This window comes from Lepidochelys kempii, chromosome 1, assembly GCF_965140265.1.
Source record: "Lepidochelys kempii isolate rLepKem1 chromosome 1, rLepKem1.hap2, whole genome shotgun sequence".
Taxonomy (NCBI): domain Eukaryota; kingdom Metazoa; phylum Chordata; order Testudines; family Cheloniidae; genus Lepidochelys; species Lepidochelys kempii.
The window spans coordinates 267,006,926-267,020,131 of record NC_133256.1 but is presented as its reverse complement, the minus strand read 5'-3'; the positions used below and the strand labels follow the sequence as shown (position 1 = coordinate 267,020,131).

At 42.3% G+C, this 13,206-nt stretch overlaps 1 protein-coding gene across 1 annotated transcript in view; it reads left to right on the top strand.

Moving 5' to 3' along the window:
* The window catches only part of CFAP54 (cilia and flagella associated protein 54), a 207,597-nt gene that overhangs the window by 144,816 nt on the left and 49,575 nt on the right, over positions 1 to 13,206 (top strand). The window contains exons 52-54 of the mRNA XM_073327473.1: positions 2,898 to 3,067; positions 10,250 to 10,352; positions 11,919 to 12,057. Coding sequence (XP_073183574.1) covers positions 2,898 to 3,067; positions 10,250 to 10,352; positions 11,919 to 12,057 — 412 coding nt within the window. The remainder of the gene's footprint in view (positions 1 to 2,897; positions 3,068 to 10,249; positions 10,353 to 11,918; positions 12,058 to 13,206) is intronic.

Below are 13,206 nucleotides of genomic sequence, written 5' to 3'. Positions count from 1 at the left end.
CAAGCCATGCCTCACCCCTTCTCTGAGGCCCTGCCCCCAGCTCACTCCATCTCCCCTCTGTTGCTTGCTCTCCCCACCCTCACTCACTTGCTCATTTTCACTGGGCTGGCTCAGGGGGCTGGGGTGTAGGAGGGGGTGAGGGCTCTGGCTGTGGGTGCAGGCTCTGTGGTGGGGCCCTGGATGAGAGGTTTGAGGTACAGGAGGGGGCTGGGGGGGTGGAGCCGAGGGGTTTGGAGTATGGGAGTGGGCTCTGGGCTGAGGCAGGAGGTTGGGGTATGGGGGTGTGTGACAGCTCTGGCTGGGGGTGCAGATTCTGGAGTGGGGTTGGGGATGAGGGGCTTGGGGGGTAGGAGGGTGCTCCAGCCTGGGACTGAGGGGTTTGGAGTATGGGAGGGGGGGGTCTGGGCTGAGGCAGGGGGTGGGGGTGTGGGAGGAGGTATGGGCTCTGGGCTGGGGGTGCAGGTTCCAGGGTGGGGCCAGAAATGAGGGGTTCAGGATGCGGGAGGGAGCTCCAGGCTGGGGCAGGCAGTGGGGTGTGTGCGCGGGTGAGGGCTCAGGGTGGGGGTGTGGGCTCTGATGTGGGGCCAAGGATGACGTGCAGGAGGGGGCTCAGGGCTGGGGCTAAGGAGTTCGGAGTATTAGAGGGGGCTCTGGGCTGGGGCAGGAGATGTAGGTGTGTGTGAGGGCTCTGACTGGAGGTGCAGACGTGGGTGGGGCTAGGGATAGCAGTTTGGGGTGTAGGAGGGTGCTCCTGGCTGGGACCGAGGGGTTTGGAGGCGGGGAGGGGGATCAGGGCTGGGACAGGGTTTTGCAGCCTGGGAGTGGGGCAAGGGTGCAAGCTTTCGGCGGCACTTACTTGAAGCAGCTCCCGAAAGCAGCAGAATTTCCTCCCTCTGGCTCCTATGTGGAGCCGTGGCCAGGCAGCTCTGTCCACTGCCCCATCCGCAGGCGCCACCTCTGCAGTTTGCGGCCAATAGGAGCTGCAGAGGAAGCCCCAAGATTAGGGGCTTGTGCGCCTGCCAGTTGCAGTCGGGGAAGCCTGGGCTAGGTACTTCCGTCCCCCAGCCGCTCCAGCCGGGGAAGCCTGGGCTTGGAGCTTCTGCACCCTCAGCCACTCCAGCTGCGGCTCGGGGCAGTCCAGACTCAGGGCTTCCCAGGCTTGAGGCTTCAGTCCCGCGGCTGCAGCCAGTCTCTGGGTGCCCAGGCTCAGAGCTTCTTCCCCTATGGCTGCTGCTGGGGCTTGGGGTGACCCGGTAGGGGCTTCTTCTGGGGCTGGGACACCCATTTTTCCTGTGGGGCCTCCAAATTGGCCAGGGACCCCTGCCTTAATCTATGCCTGGCATGGACTAGCAACTAGGAGCCCCCTCTGTTTCAACAGAGAGGCTTGGGACTAACTTGGACATGAGAACTAATGTACCCATTCACCTTTAGAGGTGGTCCCTGCAGGACATATCTGAGTTATTTTGATGGGATAATATACTGGATAAATAGAAATTAATTCTCTAGAACCTTTGACAAGGCTTTTAAAAGAGAAGCATTTCATTTTCATTTTGTTGTGTAGTTTAAGAAATTACAGCTCCAGGGATATGACAAAGAAAAATAAAGATTTAAAACATTTTGAATAAACTTACTGATGCTCTTGATAGGCATTAATTGCTGCCTGTATGAATTCTGCCAAATCCATGGAAAAGGTAAAGAAATAGATAGTGAGAGAAAGTAGTCATTCTAGTGTCAGTTGCCTGTTCTCTCCTGGCAAATTAATCATCCTCTATCTATGATCCTTTACCCTGGAAATCAGGCTATTGCTTATTACCTCACCTAATTGTTTATTGCTTATCTTAGATATTAAACCTCATGCATCATGGTTTATCCCAATCTCTAACTATTCAGAGGTGGGAGGAAAAATTATCCCTTATTTGACCACTGCAGGGTTCTTACACCTACCTCTGACACAGTTGGCCACTATCAGAGACAGAATAACTGTCTAGATGAACTTTGGGCCTGATGCAGTAGGGCAATTCCTATGTTGTTTAGTTGGCAACTAGAAAGTAATACTATGCTGCTCCATACTTGAAAACATGCCATATATAATTTTTAAATGAGTTGGAAGAGTGCTCTTCTTTTAGAGACTACAAAACACTTGAGAGGCATAATACAGATTTGACGCTTCTGATGTTTCCTTTGAGCCCTATGATACCATGGATTTTTAAGAAGAGCACCCTTTTGAGGTCATTGTGGAGTTCTGCTTAAAAACGGATGGCATGACATGTTCCTATGACTTTTAACTTAACTCTTCCTAGAGTCCTGAGGTTGACAAGTTTTTAGTTTAAAGTGAAATTTCTTTCTGATCTGGTTTTTCCAAGGTCTCCTGCAGCTTTACTTAATGTGAATCCGAGGGCCTGCAAACTACTCAGGGACTTTCAGGATATATACTGTACTCATTAATTATAACGAGGTTATATTTAGATAATAATAGGTTTCTTTCAATATGAACAATTGCTCTTTTATTATTTTATTTACAATTGAAAATTACTGAATCCTGAACTGTATGATATAAAGATAAGAATGAAAAATATTTAACTGAATAATTTCTAATTATATTTTATTAAGATATACAGTACTATATCTTCTGGTGCTTGGAGTAATAAATTAGAGTATTGTGCTTAGAGTCATAAATTACAATATTGCCAGTTAAGTATGCAGTGCTACTTCCTGTTCTTTGAGTTTATAACCAGATCAAAAAAATAATCTTGCCTACAGAAATAGTGCCTTATATTCATGTTGGCCTATTTCAAAGTATGGAAAGTCCTGGACAATAACAGGGAACTTTTTAAGCGTCTTTCTATTATTTGTATTATTTCTTGAAATTACATGATGTTGTGATGTTCTTCTCATAGGGGATTTTACTGACAGAAGCTGAAGAAAGGCTTAACTCTCTTGTAGCCAACATACTGAATGAATATGACAGGAAGATTTCTCACTGTTCTGCTGTAGAATTAGAGACTGTTATTGAGGCCAAGCTTCAGCTTGCAGTTATTTCTCAGCAGAGACATCAAACTGCTTTCAGGTAAATGACCAGAATACATTGCAGCTTGCTGAATGTAAGATTAACTCCCCCCCACCCAAAAAAAAAAACAACTATCCTCTTTGCTTTCAAAGATACTCATACATTTCAAACATTAAAAGCTACCGGAAGTAACAACAATAATTGCCCGTCTATACCAAAAGAAGGACAGGAGACACTTGATATTATTTTAATCAGGCTGCAACTTTATTACTAGATGTCTGGGACTACCCGGCAGATAAGTGTCCAGTGCAGGTAACTCCATGATCATTTCAATATCTACCTGAGGGCTTCTGCAAGCCTCCCTGCTTTTTTTCCATCGAGGCCCCCCAGCCAACTCATTGCTGGGACCTTGCCACTCCCGCCCCCGAAGGAAGGGTAAGGTGGGCTATAAGGAAGGGGGGTTGGCTCCCTGTCGTGCCAGTCATAGGAGCCCTGAACCTCCCCTGTTCCACTCCTTTAACAAACATCTCCTTTTAAGGTCCTTTACCAAGCCATTTATCTGGTCACTATGTCACTTCCCTATGGAGTACCTGCACTGGACACCCATCCCACACTTATATAATGAGTTGTGACAGCATAGCCTAACTCCTTCCCTATTCACCATAACAAAGCTCTCCCTGAGCCTGCTGTGGGGAAGGCGAAGCCCCCCCACTTTCTACCTTGGCCAATCTTGTGGTAAGGGAAAACATCCTTCCCAGACTCCCTAGAAAGGAACAATTAGCACAAAGCCCACAGCAGGTCCTGACCAAATTTGGCATTTTGCCACCTCCAACGGGAAGGATGTGGGTGCTGCTGAGCCTGGTCTGAGGAAAACAGGCTTCTCCCTCCAGGCTTGCCCTTTATCAATTCCCAAGCCCTTCTAGTTCCTGGGGGACACGTCAGCGTTGCCAAGCTGACTCACTCACTTTTGCAGCATCTATTGAGCTTCTCTCTCATCCCGCACCCATAAAGTGCTATACTCCTTCCCCCAGCAAGCCAGACAATATCCACCCCTACTTAAGATGTCGTGTGGTCATTTGTGTGCATGGCAAATTGCATTAGGATTCTATTGTCTATTTCATTTAAAAAAAACATCAATATTTGACATATCAGTTGCTCCAGATAGAGTGTTTGTGATATAATATTTTGCAGAATAAAAAAAATACACCCAGGGTTTTTACTGAAAATAAGAGTCTGGAAATTTTAGCAGATGCCTTCCTATTTTTGGTATAATTTTAGTATAGAGAGAACATCTTTTTGTGCAAAATCTTTTTTTCTGAATTTATGAAATTGGTTTATTTTAAAATGCCTTTGTGTCCCTGGCCTAAGAGAACATTCAGATTTACATCAGATTTACGTCAGATTTACTCATTGATGTTAGATCTGAATTGTAATACTAGATTTTAGAGCTGTTCTAATTGTATTAATATAGCTTTAATATATTTAAATGAATTAGATATTAATTGCACTGAAGTATATTTGCATTTTTAAATTGAATTAATAGTATTGTGTAGAATACTGTTGTATTTTCATGACTTTCAGATTTCCCCATAATTTCTAAACCTCAAATTTTGTGAAAATTTCTGGTGACCTTTGAGACCTTCATAAAATTGAGGTTTTCCATTACTTTAGAAATATCAAGCACAATAGAGATACAAATTATTCATAGAAGCTTCTGTATAATCATCTTCGTATCACATTAATGTTTAATTTGGGAAAATGTTCCTGCTTATTACCTGCTTAGTATAAAATAAAATAGATTAATCTATTTTTATAAGAATGATGATTTTATTACAGTATTATTTGTTTTTGATAATGTCTACCTCTTCCCTTTAGCTAGGTCTTTTATTTGATGTAAACAGTATTTGCATTGCAGTGGGCTGTTAACTAGAGATTTAAGCTTAGCTTGTCACCCCTTTATGGGCTAATCACTCGTGTTTTAGTTTACCGTTCCATTCTCCCACTATTATCATGCTGAACTGCAATTCCTCTTTCTGGTGTTCTAATAAATTGTCTGTCATCCAGCTGAATCATCATGTAGCCTTGACTCACAGCCTACCAAAGAGAAGATTTTCTCTTAAATACATGGACTAATACTAATTATACATTGGACTTATCTACCATTCTCCATCTTCAAAATGCTGTACAAACGTTCACAAATTAGCTGAAGACATTGAGATAGCACAACTATATAATCTTTCAGCTGAATTTTCTTTAGATTATTTAAAAGAAGACAGAAGTTTCCCTGAAGTCCAGGCAGCAGGACTGGTGCTTTTGTATCAGAGTTAATAAGGTATTTAGTGTAGATGCGGAAATGAGAACTTGTAGACTGCCTGTGGACATTTCTCCTCATGTAATCCTTGTGGTTCACTGTTCCTGTCAAGCAGATTAATGCTGCTGTAAATTTCCCCAAGAGAAATAACTGACCAGTATGCGATGACTGCTCTACCCTTTTGATTGCTATGTCAGTTTTATGAAACTCTCTTGTCAGTATCCAACTACGTATTGTTTCTCTCTTGGCTTACAATTTGCTTCAGACTGGAACCCCTTTTTACGGTGTTAGGGATACCAGTGTGTGTCAAGCATTTGCTGATTATCTTTTGGGGCTCTCCAATGCGGGGTAGATGTTCAGTCGGCCTTATAGATGGGTGGTTCAGTGATCCAAAGTGGTCAGGAAGGAAGTACGGTACTTAATCTTAAAATGTTTGCATATGTCCATTACACTAGATGTGTGTGTGCCTTGCACACCAATGCCAGAGAGTTTTCCCAAGCAATAGAGGGGTGCCACACCTCTGCCTCCTGCTCTGAGTTGCGGGTATAAAAGGCAGAACTGCCCTGCCCATCCTTCAGTTCCTTCTTACTGTCTGTTCTTAGAGTGTACTTGTTCCTATTTCTAGTTTTTGATAATTAGTAGTTAGCCTAGTTGTAGTTAGTGATACTCATTTTGTTTCCTTGGACCTCTTTTTCCTTTTGTTTTTGTTTTCCTTTTATATCCTTAATGTCAATAGTTAGTGGATCTGGGCTTTGGGAAGCTTATGCCAAGGGCCCTTGGCTTCAAGCCCTGCTCCAGGGGTCACAAACCAATGCCTGTGAATCTATGAGTGACCCTGACTCCTGCTGTTTGAAGTATTTGGGTAAGAGCCACGTCAGGGACGGGAATCCAGACTGCCAGGGTTTCAAGACTAGAACAAGGAAACAAAAATAAGAGTATTTCAGATACATCCCCATGGAGGCTGCCCTTTGCCCAGCATCAGAACCAGATCAGTCAGATTGAGGGAGTTCCTTGACCACTCCTTTCAGAAGTGCTCCCCTGGCCTTACCTGTAGACAGACACAGGAGGAGATTCCTATGACAGGGCATCTGTCCCACACTGGGTTGGAAGGGGTTAAGGTGGCCAGGCAGGCCATTTAAATCCCCCAGGTGCACCTGGAGGAGGAGCCAGGGAGCAGGCCACTAATTAGGAACAGGTGGGGCCAGTATATAACCAAGTAGCTGGCTATTGCAAGGGTGTAAAGGGTTGCAAGGAAGTAGGCTACAGTCACTCCCTGAGTAGAGGGAGTTGGAGGGTGGCAAACTCAGGGAGGGGAGTAGCTAGTAAGGTAGGAAGAAGCCCATGAAACTGCAGCAAGGACTAAGGAGATATAGCCTTTGGCTGCATGTTATAGGGTCCCTGGGCTGAAACCCTGTGTAGAGGGTGAGTCTGGGTTCCCTTACCAGCCGTTGGGTAGTGGCACAGCGCAGTGGAGACACCAGCTAGACAACAGGCTCTGGAAGGACTTTGAATTCTCCAGAGGGGAAGACTTTAATGATCTGGCTGGAGGGCCAAGCCATGAAGAGGAAGCTGCAGATCTGGGAATGAGCGAGGCAGCAGAATGAGACAAGATGGGAGAAGACACCACTGGAGGGAGGGTGCAGACTGGCAGAGCTATTCCCCACAGTGGCCAGCAGTGGTAAATGAACCTTGTGACAATTCCACTAACCAGGACAGTCTTCAAAGAGGTACAAGCACTTGGAGCACCCTCAGCTGCTGAAGCCTAAGAAGAGGACAGCTTTGACTTCATCAAACTCCTCTGTACGGGACTTTTTGGCTGCAGAAGTTAGCCAGTTTTGTATTGAAAGTACAGTGTACCCTCTGGCCGACCACTCCCCGGTACTGCAGTTTAGTGGATCTCATGAGCAAAGCCATTGACTCTAGTACCCATTCTGGGGCCACTGAGATCAGTTACTTCATCAGTGCAGATGGTGGAGCCATCATTGCTGAGCGTGGGGATGTGAGGGCAAAGGCCCCTTTTGGTACTGACCACTCTGGAGGCCTACAAAGCTGCATAAGGTCTGCTGAGCTTTTTGGTACCGCCCTTGCCAACCATCCAGACCAACAGTGCCATGTGGAACCATCACACAAGTGATGCATATGTTGCCGCCAACATTTGGATCTGTTTTGGTCCTTGTGACCTCGAGTCCTGTACTGCTTTCTTGAATCTCCTTAGTGTTGGCTCAGAGACTACCGTAAGTAACTGCGCCACCTCAGATTAGGAAACCCTCAATACTGCTGCCAGTACCATAGTTGCATCATAGATCACAAACCTGATTTGTGGATATGCTGCCCGGTACTGCACCACCCTGGCTTCACAGTTCTCTGCCGCCACCTCGGATTCTGAAGTGAGTTCCTTCTTTTTCCACTTCAGGGAGTCCAGGGCCTCCTTCAGGAACCATTTCCATTCTCATAACAAGTGAAAGGACTGGAATGTCTGGTCTAGGCAGAACTCGCCTCCAGTACCATACCAGCCCCATCACTGGCCTCACTGGGTGTCTTCCCCATTACAGTCCCTATCCTGAAAAACACTGATAGCCTTGAGTACCTTTATACACAAGAGTAATCCCATTGAACTCAATGGGACTACTCACAAGGTACAGGACGTAGGTAGTTCTTCACCATTATGTAAAACTGGAATAAAGTGGTGGCAAATCAGTCTTTAAGGATTCAGTTGGGAAGAGTGGGAAGACTAAGCACTACTAAAACGGGTTTCAGAGTAGCAGCTGTGTTAGTCTGTATTTGCAAAAAGAAAAGGAGGACTTGTGGCACCTTAGAGACTAACAAATTTATTTGAGCATAAGCTTTTGTTGTTAGTCTCTAAGGTGCCACAAGTACTACAAAACCGCTTTCTTAGTTTTCATTACTGTTTGAGGCTCTTTGTGTACTGAATCGATTAAGTCAGTCCAGTGTGCAGTTGACACATATTGGTAGGAGTATGTGAGTAATCTTAGAATACTGCTATTCATCCTTTGTCTGTTTTCTGCATAAATAAAGGACTGTGTCTTCTAGAACGTTCAATCTAGCATTTTTCAAATTTCACAGTCTGATTCCCATTTACAGTATTTAGAGGCCTTAAATTATATTTACTCTCACTTTAAGGCAGCTTTACATTGCCAGAGCTGTGCAAAGAGGCCGCAGTGTAAATTAACCTGGCTTATCATTTTTGAACAATTAATTTGTGGAATAGTTTTATGCCTTCCAACAAGAAGTTGGAGCTTTTGCCTTTTGAGTTATGGTAGCTTGGAAATACTTTGCATTGTTCAATATCACAGAAAAGCAATAACATTTCAGAAGTGTGGTGAAAGATGGGAAGGTTGGAAAAATACATATAACTCATATGGTGTAACTACACGTGTGACATTGTTGCTTGTAGCTCTGATTCAGTAGAAAGTTGGGGACAGCTGTTACAAGGAGCACATTCTCTGGAGGGTGCGCCTATGTTTGGCTCAAGAGCATTTGCTAGAAAAGATTTTCCCACTAGATCAGTTTCCCAAACATTTTCCTGTCTTGAAAATACCTTCATTCTTTTGACAAAATGTGGGATTTCCATCTATATCTGCAATTGTTGGAGATTCCTTTTCAGTCATAAAATATCAGTGTAGCTGGTAAGTCCTCTCTTTTTCAAAGAAGCACTGTTTAATTAGAGTGTTACCAACACTCATATTTTTTCCTAATGCCCTAACTGCTAGAACTAGGTTGCACAAGAATCTTACCTTTTAGGTTTTTTAAAAATGAAGTTTATTGCCCTCGTGGTTGCAAAGAAAATCTTGAAAATGTGACCCAAGTGCAGTCTACAGGCTCAGAAACCAGAAGGCAAAGAAAAAAAGCCCATCATTTATTATTTTCAAGCCAATCTCATGATGTCGGGGGGAGGGGAGCGCTGACTGATGATTTTTGAACACTTGATGTTCACAGTACTGTGGTTCATAGAGCACTGGGCCTTGGGTTGCATGTATGTGCTTCTCAGTGTGCCTGTTACAGCCCTTTTATATTAAAGGTTACTGAAAGTCAGTCTCTAGCAACGTTGAATGATGGTGAGGGGGCAACTTCCAAATACCATGTGACTGCTCACTGGAGACTATGTAAAGGAAGTCTCTTGGTTCAATCTTGGGAAGAGAGAAGCCTCTCTACAGGGACTTGGCAAAAGCCTGAGGTATAATTACAAAGGGATACCAGGGAAGAAGGGTGTGTCCTCTCCTTTCCTAGCATGCAGAAAATGGTACAGCCTCTATTAACAGGTTTGTCTGACTTTAAGCCAGGGATCTCAAACTCAAATCACCATGAGGGCCACATGAGGACTAGTACATTGGCTGAAGGGCTGTATTACCGACACCTTTTCATACAAAGATACAAAAGCCCTTGGCCCCGCCCCCACTCCACCCCTTCCATGAGGCCCCGACTCTGCCCCGCCTCTTCCCACCCCTTCCCTGCTCCCATTCCAACCCCTTCCCCAAATCCCTGCCCCACCCTGCCTCTTCTCTGTCTCCTCCCCGCTCCTTCCTGGAAAGCGCTAAGTGCCGCCAAACAGCTGTTTGGCGGCAGGAAGCACCTGGAGGTAGGCAGAGGAGCCAGGACGCAGCGCGCTGGGGGAGAGGGGGCAGTGGGTGAGGGGAGCTTGGTGGCCACAGGAAATAACTCTGCATAGAAGTGGTTTTTTTACCAATGAAAGCTTATGCCCAAATAAATCTGTTAGTCTTTAAGGTGCCACCGGACTCCTCATTGTTTTTGTAAATTCAGTATGTGCTATAGATACATTTTTTGTATTAATTAAGAAAAATCTAGTCTATAACTGCTGATTCACAATCAGAAATGGTCTAGACATCAGAATGATTACATAAAAGCATAAAATGATACATACTTTTGTTTTTTAACAATATGTTCCCTATCAGTGCTGCTTTGGCTTTCTCTGCAATTCGACTTCTTCAGGATGCAATCATTTTCAGGAAGAATGTTCCACATATTCAGCTAAATATACAGCAAACAGAGCATCGAGTATGTATTGATACAGATTTACTTTGTAAATTATTGTTTGCTTGCTATGTAAAGTCTTGCATCAAAATGTCAAATTGAGCACACTGCTGAACCTCTTTTAGAAATGCTGGTGCGGTGATCACCATTCATGCATTTATCTACAGCTATTAAGCAGTGGTATCTGAAGTATTAAATTTACTTTTAGTCTTAGTATAGGAGAGGTCTGATATATCTGATAACTCTGTATGGTTACTGTTGTTAAACATTGACTTTTAATTGCCATCATAGGTAGTTAATATGCTGTGGGAGTATTGTAAATGCAATTAGGATGCTTTTTCATGTTGCATATTTTAGCATCAACATTTCCTCTGCCTATAAACCCCATAAAAAAAAAAAAGCAAAGCAAAACAAGAAAAAAGACCACCAGAGAAATACCTTGTTGTATTGACCTAACCTCCTCCCAGTAGTTGTGCTACAGTATACAAATCCAGGATTTTCTTTTATACTGTAAAATATAGATTTGAACTTCAAACCTCTTCAGACACTTTTAGATGCTATATAATAAATACGTGATTGACTTTACTATACGTAAATTGTATAAGCAAATGTATTGAGTGAGAGCATTTCACTGGAAGAGCCTGAGAGAGAAGTACACATCACCACTGAGATCTAAAATTAGAGTGTCTGATCAAATCTCCTAATTCTCAATACTTGTCTAAGGATTGACAGAATTTTGACTGAGGTCTTTTATTATCTTGACAGTCCCACATATTGTAGCTCCAGCAGTGACAATTAAAATTGTTAAGGCTCTCAACATAAAATATCGTTAAAGGAAACTGATTTTGAAGGTCAAAATCCAGCCTTATATCTAATTTTCATCAATCTTTGCAAACATGCAAGCCATTTATGTTGAATGGGTGTCACTAAAAGCAGAATGTGAGTTGAAGTATATAATTGTGATACTGGCTAAACAACAAGCTCTGGCCATGCTCATCTCTTGTGTTCTGATGGCACAAGCTATTGACATCTGGGCTGCAGAACACAGTCTCAGAAAAGCTATTTGTAATGGATTGGAGGTGGTATACAAGATTGGCTTGGGAGCCAGAACTCTGTGGTAGGTTTTGTTTTGGAAGACAGCTGCTTGAGGTGCCTTAGACATCTGAAATGTTAGAATTAGTCTCAGTGGATTAATGGGCAGACTGCAGATGAGGTGATCAAAAGTGTATAACAAATGCTCTTTATCACCTGGTCCTTGAATTTATCACGTGCTCATCACTGGCACATATTCTACACATATTACATATTTATTTGTTCTCACATTACCACAGTTTAATTTTCATTGTAGATTTCATTATTTCATCGGGTTTTAACTTAATAAATCAAAAATTGACATCTGTAATAAAAATGATTGAGCCAAACTGAATAAACTTTTAATTATAACTATGCTATTTTTAAAATATTTGTATTATTTTGATTTATATTATACTAACAAATACAGAAACTAACACAAACAGTTCTGCATTGTTTGTGTTAAAGTAGTTTATTCACAGAATAATTTTTTTTTATTGACTTTGGAAATATGACCAGGATTCTTATGTAGACAGTACTCCGTTGCCTTGCAATGTAATAGCACAAGAACATATGAACATACGTCTGTGGCTGAGATGTCGCATGGCATTAGTGACTGCACTAACAGCGCAGATCCGTGGCATTTGTGACATGAAAGGTACTACTGTCTTTGCTTCAGTATTTTAGATTGTAAGCTCGTTAGACAGGGACCATATGTTCTTGGGTGTTTGTATAGTGCCCAGCATAATGGTCCTCTGATCCCAATCTCTACTACAGTACAAATAATAAAATATTGATGTTAGCACTATCAGTAAACAACTGTTTATACTGAATTCAGCCAATACAGCCAGGAAAATATTCTGTTTCTGAATTTGGTCTTTCCCTCTAGTTTATAAAGTATAAGCCATTAAATCAAAGAAGGCTCATTTAATGCTCATTACCTTCTGAAAAATCAAGTATGTAATAAAAAAATCGATGTGCTTTAAAGCAATTAAGTTAAATAGGCGCACTTAATTTTTAAAATTTATTGCTGCTACATATCTCTATTTTGAACAAACCTCAAATAAGCCTCTGCTGTGCTGACTTTATATAGCTCCTATAAATGGAAATGTTCTGTTCCAGTTTCTTTTATTTCCAGGCATTTGAGCATGACAGTATAAAAATACTTTATGCCACTAATTGCACAAAATTGCTAGGGAATTTTTTTTGTACATAAGATTGTTAGTTAATATTTCATCAGTTACACAATGATGTATTGGTGTTAACTATATTGCATTATATATACATGTACATTAATATATATGTTAAAATTATGTATTTACAATTTATATATAATTCTACTTCCACTCTGAAAGGTGACTGTAAAACAGGAACATTTATTGTGTCTTATTGATTCCAGACTGAATTTTTTTAGTTGTAAATTGAGCTGATGTTTTTCCTACTTCAAGTCGTACAAGCTCAACAAGAGCTCTGAAGCTGTGGTCTTTCTGGCATGAGTATCATCTCTACTAACATAGGTCTGCAGGCCAACTCTGCTCTGAATTGCACCTGTGCAGCCCATATAAAGGATAATGGAGTTTCAAAGTTGTAACTGGCAGAAGATTTTTGAAGACAATAGTGGAGTTGAGCAGGTGTAATTGGAGAATATCCTCAGGCTTGCAGAATCTTCATTACTTGTACTGATACCTCAGAAGAAAAGAACCCAACTTGTGTGTTGGCAATGTTGACAATTTGAAAACAAACCATTTTTTCTTGTAAATTGAACACATTTGATATTGAAATCAGTGAAACACAATAAACATGGAAG